General features: G+C 40.5%; 1 protein-coding gene across 2 annotated transcripts in view; it reads left to right on the top strand.

Moving 5' to 3' along the window:
* The first annotated feature begins 2,763 nt into the window (after positions 1 to 2,763).
* ZSWIM7 (zinc finger SWIM-type containing 7) overlaps positions 2,764 to 26,621 on the top strand; it is a 115,774-nt gene continuing 91,916 nt past the window's right edge. The window contains exons 1-4 of one of the 2 annotated variants that reach the window (XM_063450046.1): positions 2,764 to 3,071; positions 5,544 to 5,669; positions 21,984 to 22,005; positions 25,816 to 25,918. In XM_063450046.1, the coding sequence (XP_063306116.1) occupies positions 5,594 to 5,669; positions 21,984 to 22,005; positions 25,816 to 25,918 (201 nt within the window). In that variant the 5' untranslated portion in view covers positions 2,764 to 3,071; positions 5,544 to 5,593. The remainder of the gene's footprint in view (positions 3,072 to 5,543; positions 5,670 to 21,983; positions 22,006 to 25,815; positions 25,919 to 26,621) is intronic. The other variant, XM_063450047.1, reaches the window with a different exon arrangement.

The following is a 26,621-nucleotide window of genomic DNA, read 5'->3' as shown; positions in this document are numbered from 1 at the left end:
CAATAATCCCTTTCCTTCTACATGTGCTTACTCCAAAGTCACCTTTCTCAACCTCGTAGTGTCCCCGCTCGGAGAACGACTTTCATAAGTCTCACTACCAGCGGCCAAGGATAACAGCTAACACCGGTCCGAAATCCTTTCCAGCCTCCCTCTACTCTGCAGTCCACAAGAATGTGGCCACGTCTATCCTCACTCCCGTAGTGCCCCTATAAAACCCACTTATAAGTCTCACTACCACGTGATGCGAAAAACAAGCAATACCTGCCTGAATTCCCCCAGGAAACAAAGTCCCCTGCCACAAGGCTAAGTCTCCTACCACGATTAAATAATCAGTGGACCTTCAGCTCAACTAGAGCCGAAGGGTCCGGGTCAGGACGTCCCCAACTCAACTAGAGCTGGATGGTCCGGGTCAGGACGTCCCCAACTCAACTAGAGCTGGATAGTCCGAACGCGCACAGTGAAGCTAGCTAGGCTATCAAAGTGACACAAACTTGGATCACAGGAAACTATGATTCTACACAGATCCCACAGTTCCACAAACTTCTTTTTCCTTACAGCCACAGCCACGAGGCTCCTAAAAGAAGTAAACAGGCAAAGAAGACCCCCCAGGAACACATCCACGGGTCAACCCCTCTTTTTCCTTACAACCACAGCACCGTGGTTCCTAAAAGAGGTAAAACAGGCAACAGAAGACCCCCCAGGAACACATCCACGGGTCAACCCCCCTTTATCCCAAAAGGGGTAAAATACAAACAGACAGACACACTGAAGACCCAGGCAAGTCCCCTCAGGTCCACCCCCCTTTATCCCAAAAAGGGGAAAACAAGCAAGACAGAACCCCAGGCAAATCCCCTGCAGGTCCACCCCCCCTTTATCTCAAAATGGGGAAACAGGCAAACAATTCAAACACAATTCAAACACACCCAGGCAACAGATAGACTAAAATTGCAGGAAAACAAGTGAGTAACGAGACACCGGGCAAGATATTACCTGTCTTTGATGTCCTCCCGGGAAGCAGTCACAGACACGTGGACGGGTCAATCAAAGGGGCCGGAACGTACCGGTGGCTCTGCAGAAGTCTCTACCGTGTATCTGGAGGTGATCAATCTCCCTTCCTTCCCCCTGGATTCCTCCGTCCACCCTTGTCTTCCTTAGGACGGCTCACCGGCCGGACATAGCCCGATGCCCCACGTTGGGCGCCAAGTTGTTATGGTACTTTTTGAAAGTAAACCAAAATGTTCAAATGTCTATCTGTTCCTGTCCAAATCAATAAAATTAAATTGCGTATATACGCTGAAGTAATTAAGTCTGACACACGAGGTTCAGGTTAAAATAACTTCGAGAAAGTTTATTGGCAAGTGAAGAAAAAGCGGGCGCGCAGGCCCTTTTAAGAGGCATTTTGCGTCATCATTGATTATTAGAATATCAGCAAATAAACATCATCAATTGGATTAATTGTTAAGTGACGGAGTTAGTGTCTTACCTATTGGTTCGTAAAATTAAGAGGTTAGTCCCGTGCCCACCCATCAGAGGTGGGATTATTCTGGACACGGGTGGGGGACAAGGGGGTCCTAAGCGTCATTTTACACGGTCAATGATATCAGGCTTTATGTCCAGGTGCAAGGTCTCTTATGAATAGAACATTTCATTACTACTGTGTTCTATGGCCTTCAAACTGTACTATCTTACAAGCTCTAAGGAGTAGCCAGCAAGTCTTAAGGAGTAGCCAGTACCTCCTGGTACTTGTCCTTGAAGGAAACACAGTCTTTGTCTACTGTATTAATTGGGTTGAGAAGTTCAGTCACGTAATGTAGTTTTAAAATGAACAAGTTAAGTCATGAGGACAAAATGGAGGATTGAAGAAGTCAGGTTAGGAGGACAAAATGGAGGACGAAGTCACAGTATAAAGTTAAAATGGAGTTAGTACAATAATTCAATACAAGTACAATAAAGATTTTTAATAATTCCACATCACATATATCTGAACATATAAACACAATACAGATATACATAACATTTCTCATTTTTGTCGACATAGATTTATCTCTATTCTGTTTTATAGATATTACTATTGCCGTTATAGTTCGGGGATTCTCTTATCTATCTGGTCTTTCTTCTTCAGCTCTCTCTCAATATATGATAACCATTTTTTAAATGGGGCAATTCTCTTTTATACGGATCCCACGAACCCCTTGCTCCCACTACTCCATAGACGTCTCTACCTCAGATAGAGCTGTGATTGTTCTCTCATCCCAAGGTTTTACTGTACTCTTTTTGGACTGTTCTTTATATATACATATATATATATATATTTGTATTATTGTTCTCTCTCTCTGTATTATATATCATTGTTTATTTCTATATTACTACTTGCTTATATTTAATCTCTGTGGCACCACCTTTTTCTACTTCCTGAGAATAACATGAAATATTAATTCAATGACAATTAGAAGTAAACGTGATAAATCGCCTCCAAATTGTGCCAGGGAATTTCTTTCAAATGCTGGCAACTATAGTGGGGCTCTTGCAGTGTCTAAGCTAGCAGACTGACAACTCCGACAGCAACAAATGAAGCCGATATAATAGTGTATTTATAGCTTATTGTATTAAAAGATATAACACTCTTGTGTTATAACAATACATGATACATTTGTTTGAATTACCTCATAATTAGCTTATGTGCTTTTAAATGACAGGCTCAACAATATACACAGCAGCAGATTGAATATTATTAGATCTGTCAATTGGTGTGATATGAAAATTAACTCAACACACCTATATGACAAGATTTATATACCACTGGAATGAGGTTAAAAACGTGCATAACCTAGTCTGATACACCAGTGCATAAATGATAATCAACAATAACACTACAGCGAAGAAGAAACGTCTCTGGGATATTTGTAGGACGGCATCAGCAAGCGCCAGAGCAGGTCACGTGACACGCGCTAGCTAATGAACCACGACTTGCCTGTGATCTAGACGCGACTTCTACCTTGACAACTGTTGCTGGGGATCGAACCCGGAAGCTTTCCATGTGTTCTATGGAAGTTTGTCACAAGTATTGGGAGGTAGGCGGCAATATTATTAATCAATTAAATACATTTAAAAAAAAAACCCTCACTTTTCGGTTTGCTGCGTTAATCAAGTTGCACATGCAGGTTCAGGCGTAGGTTGTTCACAATTTAGACGTTTGGATTTGGCAATTATATCAGGGTCTGATCTGTCATTTCTACCAGTTTATGCAAATTCCTTTTTATTTATTTACATACATGATACATGTTGTATTTCGTTTTGTAGTTCTGTGCTGGTACATTAGTTTAGGTTCTTTATTATAGGTAACTTTATACTGCGCAGCCATTAGGTGTGATGGTGAGCATTATTCCTCTGCGTTTTGGAAATGTGTCTAAAAATTTTTTATAGGTGACTTTAAAAGAAGTGTACCTGAGATGCAATTCAACACATTTGAATATCCTGCCTAAGCCCTTCAGTAAAGGAAAAGATTGTACAGCAAATGCTGATGCCAATCTTTGATTATGGGGATGTAGTATCTGCATCGCAATCCCACATTAATAAACTCAACACATTGTATAACTCGTTCTGCCGATTTGTGCTACAATGTAATTACAGGACCCACCATTGTGACATGCTAAAAGAACTAAACTGGCTGTCACTGGAATCCAGACGCACCCTTCATCTTTCCAGCCTAGTGTTTAAGAGCTTTTCTGGGAAACTCCCACCCTACCTGAACGCAATGCTTTCTCCGGCTGTTCCCACTTCCTATAACCTCCGATCCAGTACCAACACTTTACTTAGTCTACCTCAATACAAAAAGAAAGCAGCCTGATCCTCCTTCTCCTACAGAGCACCGCATTTGTGGAACGACCTCCCGCACAAATTAAAATCTTCCCTAAGCTTAAAGTCCTTTAAGAGATCCCTCTCTACATGCCTCAAAACAGAATGCACCAGTCATGGTTGATTATATATTTCCTACCTGTTCTATGTTAAATTTTGTATATATTGTATATTAATACTGTTTTTGTATTTTATTGTACACTAACTGTAACAATGCAATGATTTGTGGACCCAGGACATACTTGAAAACGAGAGAAATCTCAATGTATCTTTCCTGGTAAAATATTTTATAAATAATAAATAAATATCTTTACTCCTAAAAAGAAACAAGACCATAGAAGCCACGTGATTGGAACTATTTATAGCTATTGAACAGACTTTCTTGCACTGAAACATGCTGCTATAAGGACTTAGATGAAGACAGTAACCTACTATTTGTAGAACATAGATGATTGTGTTGCTTGTAGAGTTCGCTGTGGTGGTTATGGTGCCAGGAGTACCCTGGTGGCCCCCCATTAAAGGACCACTCTAGGCACCCAGACCACTTCAGCTTAATGAAGTGGTCTGGGTGCCAGGTCCAGCTAGGGTTAACCCATTTTTTTTATAAACATAGCAGTTTCAGAGAAACTGCTATGTTTATTAATGGGTTAAGCCTTCCCCCTAATCCTCTAGTGGCTGTCTCATTGACAGCCGCTAGAGGCGCTTGCGTGATTCTCACTGTGAAAATCACAGTGAGAGCACGCAAGCGTCCATAGGAAAGCAAATTTTAAATTTTTTTTCTTGCCGCGCGTGCGCATTCAGCCGACGGGGCGGAGCGGAGGAGGAGAGCTCCCCGCCCAGCGCTGGAAAAAGGTAAGTTTTACCCCTTTTCCCCTTTCCAGAGCTGGGCGGGAGGGGGACCCTGAGGGTGGGGGCACCCTCAGGGCACTATAGTGCCAGGAAAAAGAGTATGTTTTCCTGGCACTAGAGTGGTCCTTTAAGGAGTCACACCGTTTTTTTTTTTGGTTTGACTTCTTACCTGGGCAGCGATCCCCGCCTCCATACCATCAACTGAGAACTGGAAGTTCCTCATGAGGAATTTCTGTTTGTTCTCCTGAGCTAAACGCTGCAATGCTTAGCTCGTTGCCTGAAAGCAATCAGCTGAAGTAGTGCCCGGTGGATCCCAGATAAGAAGTCAAACCTATCAAAATGGACGCTTATGATTGTCTGGGAGTATTGGCTGACTCTCTAAGCTTATTAGTAGCTCCCCATTTACAAAACGACTTGAGAAAAATATGTATCTTTTCCAAGCTATTTTGTCAATTGGGAGCTATTGCTTTGTTGACGCTAGGCTGACATGGGTCTAGCTTTCCCATTTTGGGTGTCACTTGTAAAGCAAGTTACATCACTGGAGCCAATCCACTTCCTAAACCCATGCCTCTCAATGTTGGTAAGGATGTAGCCTACTGTTATTCAATTGCTGATAACCAGCATATGGTTATAGGGAGGTATAGAGGGCTGACTATTGGGGACTAACATTTTATCAGTATAGCCTTTGTATAAACGCTTTCACAGAACCCCAGGGCAGCTCACCAAGGTGCTCCAAAATGTTAAGTAAGCTAAGGTGCTTATGTGCGAAGAGCATTCCATTAAAACTATTGCTTCATGGTTACCATATTGTAATTTTTTTCATTTTTTTCTTTTTTGAGGAATGTTAAACTTTACCACGTGGCCTTGTCTTTGAGTTCCTACATGGAAGATGAATACTGTTTTGCCCTCAGTGGCAGAAGAACTCATTCGGGAAATAAAACGGAACTTCCAGGAAACGTCACAAAGTATGATTTGGTGTAATACTTGATATATTTTAGTGCTTCACTGCTACTGACTTAAACCAGGGTAGGCAACCTTTTAGTAGTACTGTGCCAAAACAAGATTTTAAAGTCCCATGGCATACTGTAGTCTGCATGTGTTATTTATGAGTGCTGCAGCTTTATATTTGTGCGCTGTTCTATTGTACAGTATACGTTCATGGGTAGTTTGTGGTATTGTGTATGTTACCTATGAATGTAGGCTGCTTGTGTAATTGTGTGTCTGGATGATATGTTACATTGTGTGCTTGGTGGTTTGTATGTGTGGTGCTGCATGGGTTATGGATTATTGCATGTGAGAGGCTGTTTGTGCGGTTGTTTGCGTGGATGTGGATTGTACGTGGTGTCGTGATTGTGGGCACTGTGTGTTTTTGTGTGGGCTGTTTTTATTATTCGTATGACGGGAGGCTTTTTCTGCCTTTCTGTTTATATTTAGTAGTGTGGGTGGCTTCCCTTGGATCCAGTGGGGACAAGGCTAGTCAGGTACAGGTCAAGGCCAGAAGCTGCGATAGCTACTACAAGTTGCTTTAGTCCAGTCCAGATTCCTGTTCACAAGCACTGTGATGCAGTGCTGCAATGCGTAAATGGAGGATTGTCCCTCACCACCTCCAATCACCACTTTGTTTTCACTAGCAGATATCTGAAGTCCCACTGCGGCTCCTGAAAGGCCAGAGTTTGTTTGTCTCTGGCAGCCTTGAATGCCGTGCAAAGGCACCTTGAGTGCCATAGATTGCTTACCCCTGGACTAAACCATGTTACTGATGATTAAAAACACCTACCATGTTCTAACATTTTCACCTACTCTATAGGATAAGAACTCCCTGATCTACACCCCATGCTTATTACTAAGTGCCTTAAAATATTTCTAATTTCATATAAACAAAAAAAAAAAAAAAATAATAATAATAATATATATATATATATATATATATATATATATATATATATATATATGGCTAACACCATACATTCTTTTGCTACCAAATAAACCCCCTCCAAAAAAAGTTTATCAAAATTCTATCAATCCATAAAAATGTTTATAAGGCATGATTAGTTACCAAACATAAATATATTGAAACCAAATAAAATACACTATATGAGATTACCTTCATTGCAGCCATTGTGATAATATTATGAAATTTCAATATGCTCCAATGGAGTCATAAATTCATATGTAAATTAATGTCAAATATTATTGGATGGACTGCATTTTTAAAGAGCTTTATATGAGTTGCTAGAGTTTTGTATAAATTAAATTTAATGCTATTTTCAACTGAGCTTAATTTGCATGTACTTAAAGGAGCACTATAGGGTCAGGAACACAAACAGGGCTCGAGTCCTGCAGGAACGCGTGGGAACGGCGTTCCTGCACTTTTTTTAGTGCAGGAACGCCGTTCCCGTTTATGGTCCTGCAGGCACTCAGGGGGCGGCAAAAAATGCCGCCCCCAAATGTCCCCGTGTTCCCCCTGTCATGGGGGGCACAAGAGGTGGCCTAATGGCCACCTGAAGGATCCCCCCCGGCCAGCTCTTGTCTCTCTGTCAGACGCGGCGAGGGAGCTGTGTCCTCTCTGCTCCCTCTCGCCGCGCCGTTTGCTGATGCTGGGAGCCGGAATATGACGTCATTTCCGGCTCCCGGCATCAGTAGACAGCCCGCGCGGCGAGAGGGAGCAGAGAGGACACAGCTCCCTCGCCGCGTCTGACAGAGAGACAAGAGCCGGCCGCACTGAAGCCCCACTGGACCCCAGGGACAGGTCCATGCCAGCTCTCCAGGTAGGGAGGCTGGGTGGACATTTTTAAATGTAAAAAAATATATATACAAATAATTTTTGTGTGTATGTGTCTGTGAGTGTGTGTGAGTGTATGTGTGTGTGTCTGTGGGTGTGTGTGTGTGTGTCTGGGAGTGTATGTGTATGTGAGTGTGTGTGTGTCTGTGAGTATGTGTGTCTGTCTGTGAGTCTGTGTGTGTGTCTGTGAGTGTATGTGTGCACCTGAGTGTGTGTGTACGTGTTTATATATGCATGCAAGTTTTGTTTTTTTCTGGTGGTGGGGTGAGGGTGGAACTCGAGTGAGTTCCCACACTTTATTCCCCAGGACTTGACCCCTGAACACAAACATGTATTCCTGACCATATAGGGTTAAATCCACCATCTAGCCACCCTGGTCACCTCATGCCTCACCAAATATTGTAAAATCTTACTTGTATTCAAGTCTGCAGCTGCTTACTTAGTCCCTGTTTCCTTTAGACCTGCCCACTGCCTGCTGACATCAGCAGAAGTGGTAGCCTGATCCAATCACAATGCTTCCCCATAGGATTGGCTGAGACTGACAAAGAGGCAGATCAGCGCCAGCACAATTCAAACACAGCACTGGCCAATCAGCATCTGCTCATAGAGATGAGTTTAATCAATGAATCTCTATGAGGAAAGTTCAGTGTCTGCTTGCAGAGGGTGGAGACACTGAATGTTTGGATGCATTTTAGGCAGCCATGACCCAGGAAGGATCTCTAACAGCCATCTGAGGAGTGGCCAGCGAAGTTATCACTAGGCTGTAATGTAAACACTGCATTTTCTCTGAAAAGACAGTGTTTACAGCAAAAAGCCTGAAGGTAGTGATTCTACTCACCAGAACAAATTCAATAAGCTGTAGTTGTTCTGGTGACTATAGTGTCCCTTTAAATTTAATACGAATATTATTAATACATACATAAATATGTATATAGGCATATTGCTACAAATCATACCAATTGAAAAAGCCGAAATATATCAGCGAAACGCGTCTTGGACACTGGCACTTGAGTATACTGAATTTATTTTATTGTTTTTATGTATGATTTACAATAAATGTTAATTTCTTTTACCAAGTGGACTAGTGATATACTTATGCTGCTATAAAGAAGGGAACTGCCACCCTATAATTGACAGTATACCTGCAAACTTGGAGCCCAGTTATAGGCTCCTAATAAGGTGAGAAGCCAATTGTTATTTACACCTTATTATCCACCTTACCAAGGATTTCTACACCAGGGTCAGCGTTGCTTCCCTGTTCTCTCTATTTTTTTGTCTCCATTTTGAGGGCTACCTGCATTCTTTGAATACCCAAAAGGACCTCAACATCACTTATATTATCTCCTGAATACTACAGGAGTAAGTGTTTTATTTTTAAGCGCTCCACCTTTGCACTATTTTTGCATGTTATTGCACAATAATGCTTTCTTTGTATACTATATATTGCTACAAATCACATGGATTAAGGGATTTTTTTTTTATTGAAGTCTTTTTTTTGTTTAAGGACACACACACACTCCTTAAATTACGCACACTCTATCTCTCACTCTAAAAACACACTCTCATTGACACACATCACACTGGCAACAGATGTAATCAGCGGCTCACGTTCACACAGTCCAAATCACTTGTAGCATGTTTTAAATTCTCTCCCGACCATTGCAGCTCGCCAGCACCCTTCTCCTCCTCTCCTCCCTTCAATATTTTTTGCTGTCCACCCTCCAACCTCCCTGTGTACATGCACATACTTGGTGTAGCAGTTACTATTTATGATGAACCATTAGATTCATTGCTTTTTTAAATCAAAATGATCTGATTGGCAGGTCTAAGTGCTTGCCACACATGCACCCTAGGTCCAATAATGCTTGTCTATGAGAAGTATTTGATTGTTCCTCAGATCAGAAAAACAGGGGTGACACGGATGTAAGCAGGTAATTTAAAAAAAATAAATTAAATAAAAGAAAATGAGCAACAGTAAGCTCTAGTGGGTAACCAGTGGTGAATTTTGAATTTGTGCTGCCCTACGCAGGACTATATTCAGACACCACCCTAATCTAAATTTGTCCCACCACTTTGTGTCAAGTCCACTTTTTTGACTGATGCCCTCATTGACACATGCACTGACATGCACTCACTGACAGATACACAGTCATTGTGACACACATACAGTCATTAGCACATACACTATTTAAACAACCCACACTTTCACTGACAGACACACACTCTCACATACATATACACTGACATACACTCACACAAACATCCTCACTGATTTTACACACTCTGACAGAAACACACATTCATTCACTCACACACACACACACACACACACACCAACAGACACACACTCACACTGACAGAAACACACATCTCACACACTGACCAATTATTATAATTTTTTTTATTTAAATCCACCCAGCCTCCTGAGCTTTGGGAGAGCTGTAGAGGATCCTGTCCCCGGCTGCTAGCTAGGCAGGCAGGCAGGCACCTTGCTGGGGCTGCTGGTTTCTGCTCCCTCAGCTTGCTGGGCGGGCGCTCAATGAAGGCGCTGAGGGAACTGAGCTCTTCCTGCCCTGCTCCCTCATGCACCGCTGGGGCCGGAGTGACGTCATATTCCGGCTCCCAGCATCGTAGATGTGTGTGCGAGGGAGCGGAACATGAAGAGATCAAAGGACTGCACACCCTCACCGCTCGCCTACACTTTGAGCAGCTGAATGGTTTGGGGGAGCCTTAAAGTTGCCAGCCGGCCACCTCTTCGGGCCCTACCAGGACACGAGGCAAACAAGGCATTTGCCTGGACGCTTAGGGCAGCGATTCCTGAAAGTGCCACCCTAGTCAAATGCCTTATTTACCTCACAGCAAATACAGCCCTGTGGGTAACCCCTTAACACATTGCTAGGGAGCAATTGGCTGTCTTCATGGTTTTACTGCCTGCTAGTGGCCCCCAAACAAGAGCAGCCCACATGGAAATCTCCCATTTCCCCAGCGGGCTAGTTCAGCCTGTTTTTGTCCAAAGAGGACTTGTTCAGGGAACTAAACATCCATACAAATCTCAGTATCATTGTTGGAAATAGTAACTTTTTTATACTGGTGAATTCTGAAGGATATTTTGATGCATTCCTTCCTGCTGGAAGGTGGAAAAATGAAAACTAACCCAGAATTGAAGGTAAATGCCTTGTTTGGGTCTTCTCCTGTCTGGACATTGACTATCTGTATAATCAACAAATCATAGTGCAGCAGTAAGAAGATCTCACTGTGACCTGTTTTGCCAAAGATTTTGATGCATGAAATGGGACTAAGGCTAAAATACGGGAAGAAACTAAACTAAACTGGAGACGCAGACTCTTAGTTTACATTGCCCCAGTTCTAATCAGAAAAAAAGTAGCATTGCTAGAATAATAGTTCTGTGACTTGAAATTAATTGAATATAGAACTACCCATAAAGTAGTAAAAGAGATGTAATTGATTACAATCAAACAAAATTTACTGTCCTATTCATTATCTACAGGAAACCATATACTACAAAATAATCCTTTTTTTCTGTTTTTTTCATCCATAATCTTCTCCTTATTGTTGCAGTCATCTCATGTTTCCAACTATTGTTTGTACCAGTTCTTCATACACTAGAAACTAAAGTAACTCATTTGACAATGACAATACTGCTATATATTTTTTTTTTTTAGTTTAAATGATATTCATTGTTGATCATATAAAATGTTTGTGTGCAATTAGGGATATAGCACACACTTCAATTTTCATAGGTTAAAAGAATACTCTAAGGCAAAAAAAATAACCAACTTTAGCTTAATGGAACCGTTTTGGTGTATATATTATGCTCCTGCAATCTCACTGCTCATTTCTCTGCCATTTTGGAGTTGAATCCATTTTGTTTCTGTTTATGCAGCCCTAGCCACACCTCCCATGGCTCTGACTCACTCAGGCAAAATTGGTTTAATTTTCAATCAGATCTGACAGCACAGGGTATTTACTTCATAGATTTATATCTCCTGCTCTGTTAATCGAATCATAATCACACACAAAAAACATTAGATCTATCGTTACAGTAAGTGTGTAGGGATACTGCGTAGGTCACATGCAGGGGATGTGTTGCTAGGGATGCATTAACAAAGTGATTTAACTAAATGACTGAGAATTGAGCAGTGAGACTGCAGGGGTATAATCTATACACCAAAACCACTCAATTAAGTTAACGTTGCTTTGGTACTTAGAATATCCCTTTAAGCTGTATTCAGCACTGCCATGCAGTCAGCATTGTTCAAAATGTTGTAGGGTTATTTGCTAAATTAAAAATTCTCAGGAATTAAAAATGAATTCAGTGCAACTTTTTCAATTCAAGACCAAATTAGTGATAAAAGAGCTGATACAAATAGTAACTGCAACAAACTGGTATACCATTTTCCAAGTCAGTTTGTGTCAAACAATTTTAAAGCCTTTTGAAAATCATTCCCCCTTGTGACTTCATAATGAAGTACGTTCATGCTTTGCCTTAGACCATGAGCTATGAAATATTTTGGATGGATAATGAGAATGTTAAAGGGACACTACAGTCACCAAAATAACTTTAGCTTAGTGAAGCAGTTTTAGTGTATAGATCATGCCCCTGCAGTCTCATGGCTCAATTCTCTGCTGTATAGGCGTTAGATCACTTTGTTTATGCAGCCCTTGTCACATCTCCCTGCATATAACTTGTATCTTAGGGGAACAGGTCACCAAAACAGATGCAGATACATTTTTGGATGCAGTATTTTCTTTTATTTTCCTCAACTAATTACAGACCACAAAACGGTCATGTCCATGTAGACATTGTATTGTATACATGTGTATGGAATGTATTAACATGTATTTTTACTTTTAATTGCCAAACATGCAAATATTGACATTTCTTGCCTAAAATAGAGGTACATGTAAGCAGGATATAAAATAAAAGTAAATCAGGCGTAAACGTGAAGAGGAATTGAAAGCTATAGTCAATTTCCATATACTCTGTGGTCTATTCAGTGTAGGGTAATTTGGCCTAAATACAGCCACCTAGAGTTAAACTGAGAGCATAAATGTCTAACCTTGACCTTCATCTTTTGTATTATATATACTAATACTTTTGAGAAAACTTGAGTCTATCAGAAAATGATGAGATGTCTAGTCCAGCCCCAGGTTAGTCAACCCTGTTCTAGTGCAACAGCAAATTGTGCACGGTTCCTTCAAAGAGGTTATAGGCAGAGTAGATAGACCAGTTGTGTTTTTTCATCCGTTCAAAGATTGCCTGAGCACGATCTGCTGTTCTGACCACATACCCACTGGAAGCTGATGGAGTGATTGCCTGTTTGCCACATCAGAAATTACCTTCACCTTCGTTCATATCATCATCATCTGATTACTACTTCACTCTGACTGTGTATACCAGGAAGAATACTTCTACATTGGTGAGATCCAACCATAAAACAGTTACATATAGTGCACTATATTTTGGACTGCCAGGACTCTATATAGATTGTTTTTCTTCCTTTTTTTCTTTTTCTTTTTGCCTTTTTTTCCCTGGATTTGGGATTTTTTTCAATTTTTCAATATTTTTCTATTATTTCAAACAAAATGTTTTTTTTGATTATAAACCAAGTGTATATACATCACATGAACTTTACCCCACAATAGGGAGGATTCTGTATATATTGCATATATTTTTTGTATATAATTCATGTATTCAGGATGAAATGAACATCACTACTATTATACTTTACATATATCAATTTAACAACAATAATTTAATAACGAATAAACATTATGAATTTATTTCAGCATTAACAATAAGTGTTATTTGAATTTTTCACTAAATAGAGTGCGGTATTCATATTTATTTATCTACAGTTGTGTTTTTTGTTTAAACTAAATCTATCTTTGTGTTCTTTGTTATGGTACACTGTAGGCACCCAGACCACTTCAGCTAATTGGTGGTCTTAGTTCTGCAATGTAAATCTTTGCAGTTTTATAGAAACTACAGTGCTTTCTGCTTTCTAGACGACTTTTGGTCGCCTAACTGACGCTGGATGTCCTCAGTAAAATCCTTATAGGGAAGCATTGCCGCAATGCTTTCATGCAGGGAGGGCCTAATGTGCTTGCAGTGCTCACCGTGCATGCGCATTAGCCCCCCCCAGTCGGATAACAGAGGAGTCGGAATGCCGACCCAACGCTGATTTAGATCACCACTGGAATCGTGTGAGTATAGTAAGGGCTTATTAATTCGTACAGTAGGAGGCCGCAAGGGAGTGGGGAGGCAGAGGGAAGTAGAGGGTAAGGAATATAACTTTGAATTACTTATGCTATAGAATCCCTTTTAAATAGAACACATAGATTATACCCTCATAGACTATTTCCACAGCATATATTTAACTTCTCATTTTACAAGTATCTAATCAGTACGGGCGCAGAAAGGCCACTGGAGTATTTCAAGCACATTAAGGAAAACAAGAGTAAAAGCATTAAGAGGGTTTTGTATATCCTCTCCATAGCTGGCAGGTTATGTCATAGCTGCTACATCTGTACTATATCAATGTTTCTTTTGTTCTTAGAAATTGTATGTTCAGACCTTGTCCTATAGGATTCTCTCTACATGTGTCAACTTCGTAAACGGGTGGTATATACGGCTTATTTTCTTTTCCCTCGAACAGCTGTCGCTTTTTCCCCTGAAAGCACAACTAAAGAATGATGTCCGGAAGCTCCCAGCCTTGTTCATCTTCAATAGGATATTATGTCTAAATACAATGTAACACAGCATGGTAACATAATGACAGGGAATATACCTGTGGGTGTATATTGTGTTTTTAAATAGGCTCCGAGTTACAAAGGAAACGGCATGCAAAATAAAGTACTGTAAGCACTGTAAAAGAAAGTTACAATGGAAACAAACTACAAATATTGCAGAATGGTTAAAATGTATTTATAGCAAGTACATTTCCTGTCTCCCCCCCCCCCCCCCCCCCACCATGAAAAATGTGCTACAGAATTGCTATCTGATTTTCTGTAATAAAACATTTTAAACTAATTTCATTACTCCTAAACCAAGATTGTTTGATTTGTGTTATATCAAGCCATTAAGGGAAATGTATTCAATTTTTCTGAATTGGAAAATTCCTTTGTTAATGTGATCATATTTATTTGTTATATAAAAGAGGGACAGTTTTCTTTATACCAATTTCCACACTAATATTTTTTCAGAACACCACCACATTTTCCAAGGTATCACTCATAACTTGATCTGTTTCATTGTGAGCTTTGAAAATTGAAAAGGCGAAGGAAGAAACTCTATAACCGCTCACTTCCTCACTGACAGAGGAAATCATAAAATGTTTAATTAGCTTTGCAGAAACATATTATCCCTTCTTTTACAAAGTGTATTCCATGTTCTTTGTATATGCTAAATGAATTACCCCACATACAGCTGCTAATCAGTAGAAATTGCTACTCCAAAGCCATCATTTTTTCTAGAACCATTTAACCTTTTGACGAGATTTCAATGTAATGCCTGCTCATTAGATTCGGATAGGAGGAGAATACATTATAATTACCTACACTCAAGTGCTTGTTGATTTTTGGGTTTCGTCCAGCAGTACCTAAACGCAAAGTACTGGAGAACAAAAAAAAAAATGTAATCTGTCTTCAAGAGAGGAATCTACATCCTGACTAATATTCTCCGCATCAAAGCTTTGCATATCAACACAGTATGGCTGCTCGGCAACATTTGAACTAGCAAATGGAGCCTAGTTTTCTAGTCGTTTTAGGGAAATATATTCTTGTAAGATTCAAGCATGAATTTAGCAAATGCTCTTTGATAAATAGGAGGATTTGGCGTGTGAGGTTTCACTAACCTAGGCATTAGAAATACATCATGTGGCATATTCACAATGGACCAACTTTAGCTTTTTAATCATTATAATTTAAATGTAGGCTAAGGTTCAGGCAAGAAAAATTGACAGAAATTAACTGCTTCAGGGTAAGGGCAGTTGTGTTTTTTTCCCACTCTTTCTCTTTATCCTGCCTAATCCCACTGGGTAAACTTTATTTAACCCCTTAAGGACACATGACATGTGTGACATGTCATGATTCCCTTTTATTCCAGAAGTTTGGTCCTTAAGGGGTTAAAGCATGGAATAATTGAACAAGTGTTTTTTTTTGGTTTTGTTTTTTATTCTCCGTGGTGTATTTTTAATTTTAAACCCATGTGCAGGATTTTAAATTTTTAACCAAACTATCCTTTCACATTTAAAGGAACACTCAGGAGCCATAACAACTTCATCAGAATTAAGTTGTTATGGTGTGAAGAGGTCCCTCGGTGCCGGCTTACCTCAACAAGTTAAACCGGTAACTAACAGTTGAAGCCGGTGCTTCGATCGTTCTGCTTATGAACATCAACCACAGTCCAAGGCTTGAAACGGCTAAAGCTCTCACCATGTCTATAGCACTCCATTCACAAAATGACTTTACTCAAATACGTTTCTCAAGCTGTGTCATGAATGGGAAGATACTGAGAGTGTCAGCTGACACTGGGATTAGATTTCCCTGGTGGTCTAGCGGGGGGTTAGAGCTCCTTGGTTGTCCAGCAAGGGTTACATCTCCAACTTGGAGGAGTGGTTTTTATTCTCCCTGGTGGAGCAGTGGGGGGTTTAATTTCTTTGGTTGTCCAGCGAGGGTTAAATCTCCCTGGTGTTCAGGAGAGGTTTAAGTCTGAATGTTGGTGCAGCAAGGGAGCGTGTAGTCTGCACCTCCGGCAGCTGCAGACTACAGTAATTGATTCTCATGTTCTTGGCACTCATTAAGGTCAGAGTGCTTGCTGTGAATCTCGAGAGAACGATTACTGTGGTTATTTTGGATAAAATGTGTAATGCTCTAGTCCAGGAGTAGGCAACCTTCTGCATTCAATGTTGTATTTCCTTGAAGCTTTGGCAGCAATATAGCTGTAAAAGCATTATAGGATATGTAGTCCACAACATCTGGAGTGCTGCTCTAGTCCGTTCACGGTTTATTCACTAACCTTGAAGTATTTATTATGAGATTGACTTTTGTGAGGATAGAGCCACTTTAAATATTAACCTCAAACAGCAATTTTCCCATATCACAAAGTATTGTTTGTAATTACCGTATATACTCGAGTATAAGACAAGTTTTTCAGCAAATTTTTTGTGCTGAAAAACCCCCACTCGTCTTATACTCGAGTCAATTGTCTGTATTAAGGACCGGGGGCTGGCAGGAAGCTGTAACTTACCTTTCCTGCAGCTCCTGTCAGCTCCCTTCTCTCTCCTCCGGTCCGTGCAGCTCCCAGGTCAGCTCCCTCTGCAAGAGGGAGCTGACCTGGGAGCTGCACAGACCAAAGGAGAGAGAAGGGAGCTGACAGGAGCTGCTGTGAAGGTAAGTAAGAGCTCTCTGCCAGCCCCCCTCCTACAGCCCATCCACTGGACCACCAGGGAGTGAGAGCCCCCCTCCCTGGCCAGCTAACAAGCAGGGAGGGGGGACGAAAAAAAAAATATTATAATATAAGAAAAAAAAATAATATTAAAATAATAATAATTAAATAATAATACAAAAATGCCCACCCCCCACCAATGCTCTCCATCACATACACACACACTGCACTCATATACACACACGGCACTCATACACACACTACATTCATACACACACACTGCACTCATACACACACACGGCACTCATACACACACTGCATTCATACACACACACTGCATTCATACACACTGCACTCATATACACACTGCTTTCCATCACACTCATACACACACACTGCATTCATACACACTGCACTCATATACACACTGCTCTCCATCACACACACACACTGCATTCATACACACACACTGCATTCATACACACACACTGCATTCATACACACACACTGCACTCATACACACACTGCATACACACACACACTGCACTCATACACACACACTGCACTGCATTCATTATATACACACTGCATTCATACACACACACACTGCATTTATACACACACACTGCACTCATACACACACTGCACTCATACACACACACTGCACTGCATTCATTATATACACACTGCATTTATGCACACATACTGCACTCATACACACACTGCATTCATATACACACTGCACTCATACACACACACACACACACACACACACACTGCATTCATTATATACACACTATGTAAATAAATATTCAATTAATATAATTTTTTTAGGATCTAATTTTATTTAGAAATTTACCAGTAGCTGCTGCATTTCCCACCCTAGTCTTATACTCGAGTCAATAAGTTTTCCCAGTTTTTTGGGGTAAAATTAGGGGCCTCGGCTTATATTCGGGTCGGCTTACACTCAAGTATATACGGTAGTTATGTTGTGTTTTGATAAAACAGAAAGTTAAACCTTGCCCTTCAGCTATTTTAGCAATCTAGTTTTGGTGTGCCTCCCTCGACTATCAGATCAACATGTGTGGGTGAGATGGATGGGAAATAAACCAGAATAAAACTCATTAACACCCATACCTTATGTTGTGCAGTTTGTTTGATGTTCTCTCTTGCTTGGTATCAGTGCTATAATGGCACATCTCTATTCATTGCTTTGCAATAAGAACAGTAAATGAATAATCATTGGTTTGCTTTTCTTGAAGACAAATGGGTTTACATGTAAATTTCACGTGAAGCACATTTAATTGCTTTTGCTATTTGGTGGGTATCTTTTATAGAAACATAAAGTGTTCTGATGAGCTTTATTTAATGTTTAGTTGCCAGAATCCATTGTTAAAAGATGGTCTGCACTGTCTGTTCTTATGAAGATACAAACCTGCCTCCAGTTCAGGAACAGGGCGAGAATCTGTAAATGTAGCACAATTCTGTTGTTTAGAGAGTATGGAGGCATACCTCCCTAAACTGGGTGGTATGAAGTCAATAAAGGGAGTGGGTGGACCTATAGAGGGGTATTCGGAGAGGTTGCTCACCTAAGATATTAGGGCATGTCAGCCTGTTATGAAAGCATGCCAGGCTAAGTGATGTCTTCACTGGGAATCCCCACTAAGAGCCATATGTGTTCAGAATGCTCGTAAAGAGCTGAGTATTCCTGAACAGACTATGAAAGTTCAAAAAATAATCGGATCAACGGATCAAAATCTTGTTCTGGTGGACTGACTTTTGGTCATGCCCATGGTGACTAGGAATTTTGTCTTGCACCTAGGTGTTAGTCAGTTCAGCACTGGCCTCCTAGGGCCCCCCAAGATGGGCGGTGGCAAGCGAGCTGTAATGTTCCTGTTCTTTCTCTGCTTCATTGCATGCCGTGCTGTGATACCAAGAGCTGGGATGTGATGTCATTCCGACCCCATCATTACTAAATGGCGCTTGAGGGAGCAGAACAAGAAGAGCAGGAAGATTACAGACCCCAGGCAAAGTATCCACCCCAGCTCTCCCGAAGGTAGGGAGGCTGGGTGGATGTAAATTAAAATAAAGCAAATAATAATAATAATGTGTGAGAGAATGTATGTGTCTGTAAGTGTTTGTCAAATCAGTGAGTGTTTGTCTGTCAGTGAGGATGTGTGAGTATTGTTACTTTAATTCTAAAAATACAAGTCAAATTCATGGCCACACAAAAATCAAGTGAAAAAACTGATACAATGCATAAAACACCTGGTGTGTTCATATTGATTATCTGCATAAATGAAATGCCCATTATGTTTGGTTCAAGTCTTGTTTATGTGTAAATTTAAAGGAACACTATAGTGTCAGGAATACATGTTTGTAAAACTATGTTTGTTAACTAGTGTTAAACTAACTGTTGCATGGGAAGGGTGTTTTTACTCACCTTTTTCCCCACGTCGTGCCAGTCTTGCTGTGGCTGGCCACTCCTCCTAGGCTAAGATCATTGATCACGATGATGTCAGACATTCCAATGTTTTCCCAAAGGAAAGAATTGGGAGGTTATTGTGCATGCGTGGCAAAACGCAGTGCTACGCCAAACAGCATCTCCTCATAGAGATGCATTCAATGCATGCAGTTACAGGCTATAGACATCAGGACCAGTACATTGAGCTGTAGTGGTTCTGGTGACTGTTGTGTCCCTTTAAACTTCCTCTATTGCATAGTCTGTTTAATTTTAAAAAAAAATTGTCTCCTGCTCTGCGGGATCCCTTCTGTGTGTGATTAAAGTTCAATTAACAGAGCAGGAGATATAAATCTCTAAAGTAAACACACTGTGCTGATTGAAAATTAAACCATTTTATTTCATGTTAACTGTGTGAGTCACAGGCAGGGGAGGTTTAGATAGGGCTGAATAAATTGAAGCACAAGTGCCTTCCCTCATAAATGTTAGAAAATTGACCAGTGACGCTGCAGGGGAGTGATCAACAATACTGCTTCATTGAGCTAAAGTTGTTTTGGTGCTTAGAATATTCCTTTAATGCAAACCTGGCCCCGAGACCAGATGGTATTCACTCATGACTACTTGGGCAACAGTGTATGATAATAGCAAAACCATTGATTTCAATCTTTACATGATCTTTTTGTTCAGGAATTGTACCAAAGAATTGACATAAAGCAGATGTGGTAACCATATTCACAGTCTGGAAATTATATGACAGTTTTAAAGTAATAATATTTAGGAATTAATTTTAGGAATCAACATAGGTTTTTAAATTACAGATAATGTCAAACACAATTGCATTCTATGAAGAGAGACCACTCACCCATTGTGTTGCATGAGGAGTAGAACTCTATCTCTCCTGACCCATTGTGGGGATAATGGGTTCAAAAACTAGCAGATATGAAACATCTAATTGTTGGATGAATCCAGCAGTCTTATTATGACTCCATCTGCTGTATGGAGTCATAATCTATGTATTAAAGGGATACCGCCTAAACAGTGTAAACCAATCTCCATGTGTTATAGATTATCAGACCATATACCTTTCTCGGAATCCAAACCAGCCAAACACTGGGAGAGCGACCTGGGGTGCTCTATTACTCCCAAACAGTGGGATTCCATAGTCAATGTCTCAAATGGATTAATTAAATCATCCACACTCTTAGAACAACAAAGAAAGGTGCTGTACAGGTGGTACTTAGTGCCGACCAAGCTACATACTATTTTCCCCAACATGTCCCCCTCTTGTTAAAGATACCAACGTGCAGAGGGAACCATGCTACATATCTGGTGGCAATGCCCCTTGCTAGCACCCTTCTGGGAAGAGGTTCAAAAATTAATAAAGGATATCACGGGCTGCACCATAAACCACACAGCCTTAACATATCTCCTACTGGAGCTTTCTAGGTCGATCCCCAAGAAAACACAAAAGATGATTACACATATTATCCTCACAGCTCAAAAACTTATAGCGGGGAAATGGAAAACTACCTCGATACCATCCATGCATCAGCTTAAGGTTGACATCGATGTACAGAAAAATTATGAAAAGAGAATCACATCCATATTTCCCCCCAATAAACTAACCAGGGAAACATGGCGTATCTGGGACACATGAAAGATTGAATAACCCAAAACACCTGTAAATGATTGTTAAATGGCAATACCATATGGAGGGAAACTGTGACATGGTAAAACGTAGGCCCCAAAATAAGTTAAGGCCGACCTCGACCAGACGAATAGATAGTCTTTATTACTGTCTAGTTATTAATAAAGATGATATGCTGTCGATGTTACCCCTGTTTCCCCCCACCCCTTCCCCTTCTTCCTTTTTGTACCCCGACTCACTTTACTTTGGAGAAACAATAAAAATCTTTAAATGGAAAAAAAACTACCATCTAGCCCTTCTGTCCCCCCCACCCTTCCCCTTTAAATATAGCAAAATCTTACTGTTATGCCAGTCTGAGGCTGCCTCTGCTCCTGATCTGCCTGTTTGGCTGACATCTTCATAAGTCATGTACTGAGCCAATCAAAATGCTTTCACATTTGAAAGCATTGGATTGGCTGAGCTTGTCAAGGAGGCAGATCAGGGGAAGAGTCAGCACAAGTCAAACACATCCCTGGTTAATCAGCATCTCCTCGTAGAAATGCATTCAATCAATGCATCTCTACGAGGAAAGTTCAGTGTCTCCATGCAGAGGGTGGAGACACTGAATTGCAGTACAGCCCCCTTCGTAGCACTGCTCCAGGAAGCACCTCTAGCAGCCATCGGAGGAGTGGCCAGTGGAAGTATCACTAGGCTGTAATGTAAACACTGCATTTACTTTTCAAAACAGTGTTTACAGCAAAAATCCTGAAGGGAATATTTATACTCGCTTGAACAAATACAGAAAGCTGTAGTTGTTTTGGTGACTAGAGGGTCCCTTTAACTGAACCTTTAATCCTACAGAGGTTGATAAGATTAGTATTTTTTTATGAATTCATATCATATAGACCCCAGAGCATACCCGATTAATTTTTTTATATTGTTACTTAAAAATGAATATTTTGGATGTTTGTAATGCTTTTGTGTTTGTTTGTATTTACAGTTTCCGATGAACATCTATTAGCGTAAGTATTTGACATTTGTTTTCTGCACATTACATGTTTTCTTGAAAGTAAGTGGCCTGCATTGAGCTTGACACAGAAGCAGTCCCTTAATGTGCTCTGCAACTGATATAACCTGTCATCCGAATATGTCTGTCGGGAATCTCTGTCAATGCTCAGTCATGCCGCACAGGTCATATTAATGGAGGCTGCAGGGATGTATGTCACATATCAAGCGTGTAGGAGCTTCCATTTGTAATATTCATATAATATATGTTCTGCATAGGTAGGACCATCCAGACCAAAATCTGCAAGTTTCAAGGCCATTCATTTGTATGTGCCCCCCAGGTCAATAGTTGCCAGCCCTCCCCTGACTAGCATAAGGCATAAATACATATGCATTACTTATAAATGTATCACAATGCCAGATTTGTGCATGCTTTGTTTTTTTTCTATCTTTTTTAATAAGTAAAGGATATAAAAAAAAATCTAAATTTTGAGACCAGTAGAGTGCGTTATGAGAACATTATCCTAAAGCTTAAAATCTAAAAGTGATATACAGATATAGCTCACTTTACTGCCTTAATGACTATACTGCCCCCCTGCCCTTGTCTTTCTTTCTTGTTGCTTGAGCCGGATTTCTATGTTGCCATTGTGTTCTCCACTGTCCATGATGCGTGACGTCTGTACTGTATGGGATTGTTGTTACTGGCGGATTGTGGGTCCACAGATTGCTATACTCATGTATGTAGAACCTGCCATACCACTCACCTAGTGTGTTGGATGAGGGGTAGGATGCTTCTGGGGGTAATTGGTTAAAAAAAACAGCAGATAAGGACCATTTCATTGTTGGATTAATCCAGCAATCTTATTGATCATTTACCATTAGCTTCTAGAGGGAGATAAAAGCTTATGGTTCCATGCAGTAATTAGCAGATTAAATTTTCACAAGATTTTTTTTTTTTTTAATTCTTCATTAGCGGCACATTAGGTGATGGATAGGAAAAAAACATTAAACAGCTCCTTCCCACTAATGTATGAGGATCTTCTGGATCCACTGATAAGTTTATTACAAAGCAACTGCACACCCAGTTTTAATCCTTACACCTGCACATATGGTATGTGAACATGGCAGGCAACACTCCTCCCGATACGAAACCAGAGTAGGCGCCTGCCGTTTTGGGCAGGCCAGTGGCTACTCTGCATTGCTGCCGACCGGCGCCAGCGCCCTCCGCACCCCACCCCCCTGGTGACCTATGGCCGCGTGCCCACAGAGAGGGCTCGGCGTGCCACCTGTGGCACGTGTACCACAGGTTCGCCATCACTGACTTAGACCTTGATTTTATATTTTTGGAAAAGCTCTTCCAATGATCTAAATTATTTTGCATAACCTTTTAGAATTATTTTTCAAAATATTAAAATATCAAAACTATATCATATTCAAAAAAACATATCCATATATTAACATATTTTTTCCAAAATATCGAATCATTAGAAAACCTTATCCAAAAATATTAGAATCAAGACCTTAATTGTTCATTAATTTTTTGCTATTTGGTTGCTTTTGCTTGTGCAGCTATTGTAGACCTGAATAATTTCATAGGTGTGGGCTTTTGCAAAGCCAATTTAAGCATTTATTACTTACAAAATGTCTGTAGACTTGCTTTGCATCAGACCTATCCATCCATTAAATTTTTAGTATTCAAATGCCAGTCACTGGCTATTTGGCACCATTTTTTTTTTTTTTTAATAAGACGTGTATATATAGGAACATAGTGTCACAAAACATTATCATATGCAGAAAAGCGTTTTTATGCCATAGAACAGCAAAACAGATTAAATGTTATCATTTCAGATCTTTAAATGCACATGTAGTGGAACAGACTTGAGCCATACTTTTTTTTGTTTTTTTTTTAATATCCAAAAAACCATTGCCCTTATCACATCCAATTTTTAATAAATATCCTCCTTTATGATTTCTAATAAAAATATTGCATTTAATATTGCAGTGAATCTCAATATTTTTACATTCTGGAATGAATTAAAAGGATATTGGTGCTAAATGTTCCAAACTTTGGTATTTTTAGCCGATGTTACATCGAGGGCACTGAAATGTAATGGTCATCGGTGGTTTTATTTCGAATAATTGTTTTAGTTTTTTTAAATGTGACCCATACATTTGAAGATATTACTTTATTTTCAGGCAGTTTAGTGTTTCTTTGTTCGTGTAGACCAGGGGTTGTCCACCTGGTCCCTACTGCTTACTATTGGGCGATTCGGGATTTCAGGTGGACGGTGGTGGGTTCTGCGGAAAATGCCCGATGGGCCAAGGCTGGCAGGGGAGATCCTTTCATCTCCCCTGCCGGCTCATGCAGAGAGAGCCTTGCTGTAAACCCCCTCATCAAAGATCTTCCTCACCGGCCCGCTGGCACTTAGTTCCAGCAGAGGGAGGGAAGGGCCTGGAAGGCTCTGTGTTCCTCCCGCAAGCAGACTGGTCGGAATGATGCCACGCGGTACCATGGCAACGCTCTGATACAGTGCTGTGCTCGCAGGAGGACAGGAGAGTCAGCCTGCAGCCAGAGGAGCTGCAGGCTAAAGTGAACATGATACCACTGGACCACCGGGGCTTGCAGTGTTATGTGCCCCCCTTCCTGACAAAGGTAAGAAGAAGGTAGGGGGAGACATTAAGATTGATTTTCACATCTCACTCACCTACACACAACATAGAACCTATGCACCCTTCGCACACACAAACAAACACTACACACCTCATACACACCACACCCCTCAAAGAAACTCACACACACACACACAATCTGCTCCCTCACACACTCTGCACTCATTACACACACAGACTACCCCTTACACACACTGCCCTCCCTGACACACACACATTGCCCCACGCACACACAGGCTGCCCCTCACACACATTACACCCCTCACACTCTGCACCACTAACAAACACATACACAGACTGCCACAAACACACACTATCCCACACTGCCCCCCTCACGCACACACTGCCAACTCACACACACACTGCCATCTCACGCACACACTGCCCCCTCACGCACACAATGCACCCTTCACACTGGGTGGGTTTTGTGTGCTAGGGATATATATATATATATTTGTGTGTTAATATCCCAATCAGTAATTATTGCACATTTTGCAATCATTTTTTTAAGAGGCTCTACTTTCACCCACACTGCACCCTACACACACACACACATTACACCACGCACCCTTCACACACACACAGCCCCCCTCACACACAAACACCCACTTCCCCTTTCACACACACACACACTGCAACCCTCATATACACACTGTACCCCTCACACACACACTGTCCCCTCACACACTGCCCTCTCACACACTCACTGCACGCCTCACACACACACACACACTGCACCTTTTACACACAAACACATAAACAACTTGAATAGAAAATCGAAAAAAAGAAGTAAATTTAAATACATAAATACAAAATTTTTTAAACCCTCCATTCTAACAAAACAAAATTGCACTTGCTAAAAGGCACCTTACACACACACACATAAAAAAATTAGAATAAAAAAATCGAAAAAAATAGGTAAATTTAAATACATAAATAATTCCTTTTTTTTTTTTTTAAATCCCTCCATTCTAAAAAAACAAAATTTCACTTACTAAAAAGTTAGTTACTGCGGCACTGGTGGGCGGTATGGAAATATACCATCAATAAACATACAAAACTGGGCGGTAGGTATTAAAAGGTTGACTACCCCTGGTGTAGACGATTAAATTGTGGCACAATAATTATTAGAATTCTTTATACCATGTTGTTTTCAGGCTGAAGTTTATATTTGGACCCACTGCTTTGCAAGCCTTAGACTTGGTTGACCAGCGATCAGTCACACGTGTGACAAGTCCCAGCGGAAGGACCACATTCCAGGTGAGTTTTGGACTCTTGTGTGTTCTCAAGATCATGGAGGATGAAATGTGAACTCCAATGCTTGTAGGTTGAAGGAAATTGACTGTTATCAGTGCAACTTTGTTACATTTCACAGCTTTTGTCATACATTTGGTATTTTGTATTATTAGGTCATGACTTAATAAATGTGGATTGATATCTAATTTATACAAACAATTATACATTAGAAATAAAAATGGTTATTAATGACTTAATAATACACACATTTTCTTTTTATAAGACACAGAGAGACTGGTTGATTCATGAATTTTAATATTATTGACTAGTGCTTTGGGTGTAGTCTTGTTTGTTTCAAACTTTTTTTCCATCAGCTTTTTTATAGTCAATCTTTCTTTATTAAGAGATTTTCAAGGGGTACAGAAAAAAAGAGAAAGAGGTAGGGGTATACATGTTAATTCACGTTATACATTAAACAGGGTTAACTTCGTCAGCATTGAACAGGTATATATTCAGTCCCGATATTCATCGTGTCCCACTGTATGTGCCTATTGACATAAATCTCTTGAACAGCAGTCGTATGTGATATTCCCTATTAAAGGCTCGGCTTGACTAGCTGAGGTAGGGTTTTCCCAACTAACCACGTCTCACAGTTACCCCTAAGCATCTCGACCTGTAGGGTCCGCTTCCAGTGCCCGTTCTATCTCGGTGAAAGGGCTGATATTCA

Source organism: Pelobates fuscus, chromosome 1 (assembly GCF_036172605.1).
Source record: "Pelobates fuscus isolate aPelFus1 chromosome 1, aPelFus1.pri, whole genome shotgun sequence".
In the NCBI taxonomy this organism is placed as follows: Eukaryota; Metazoa; Chordata; class Amphibia; order Anura; family Pelobatidae; genus Pelobates; species Pelobates fuscus.
The sequence above is the reverse complement of the archived record's forward strand: the minus strand, read 5'-3'. Positions and strand labels throughout refer to the sequence as shown.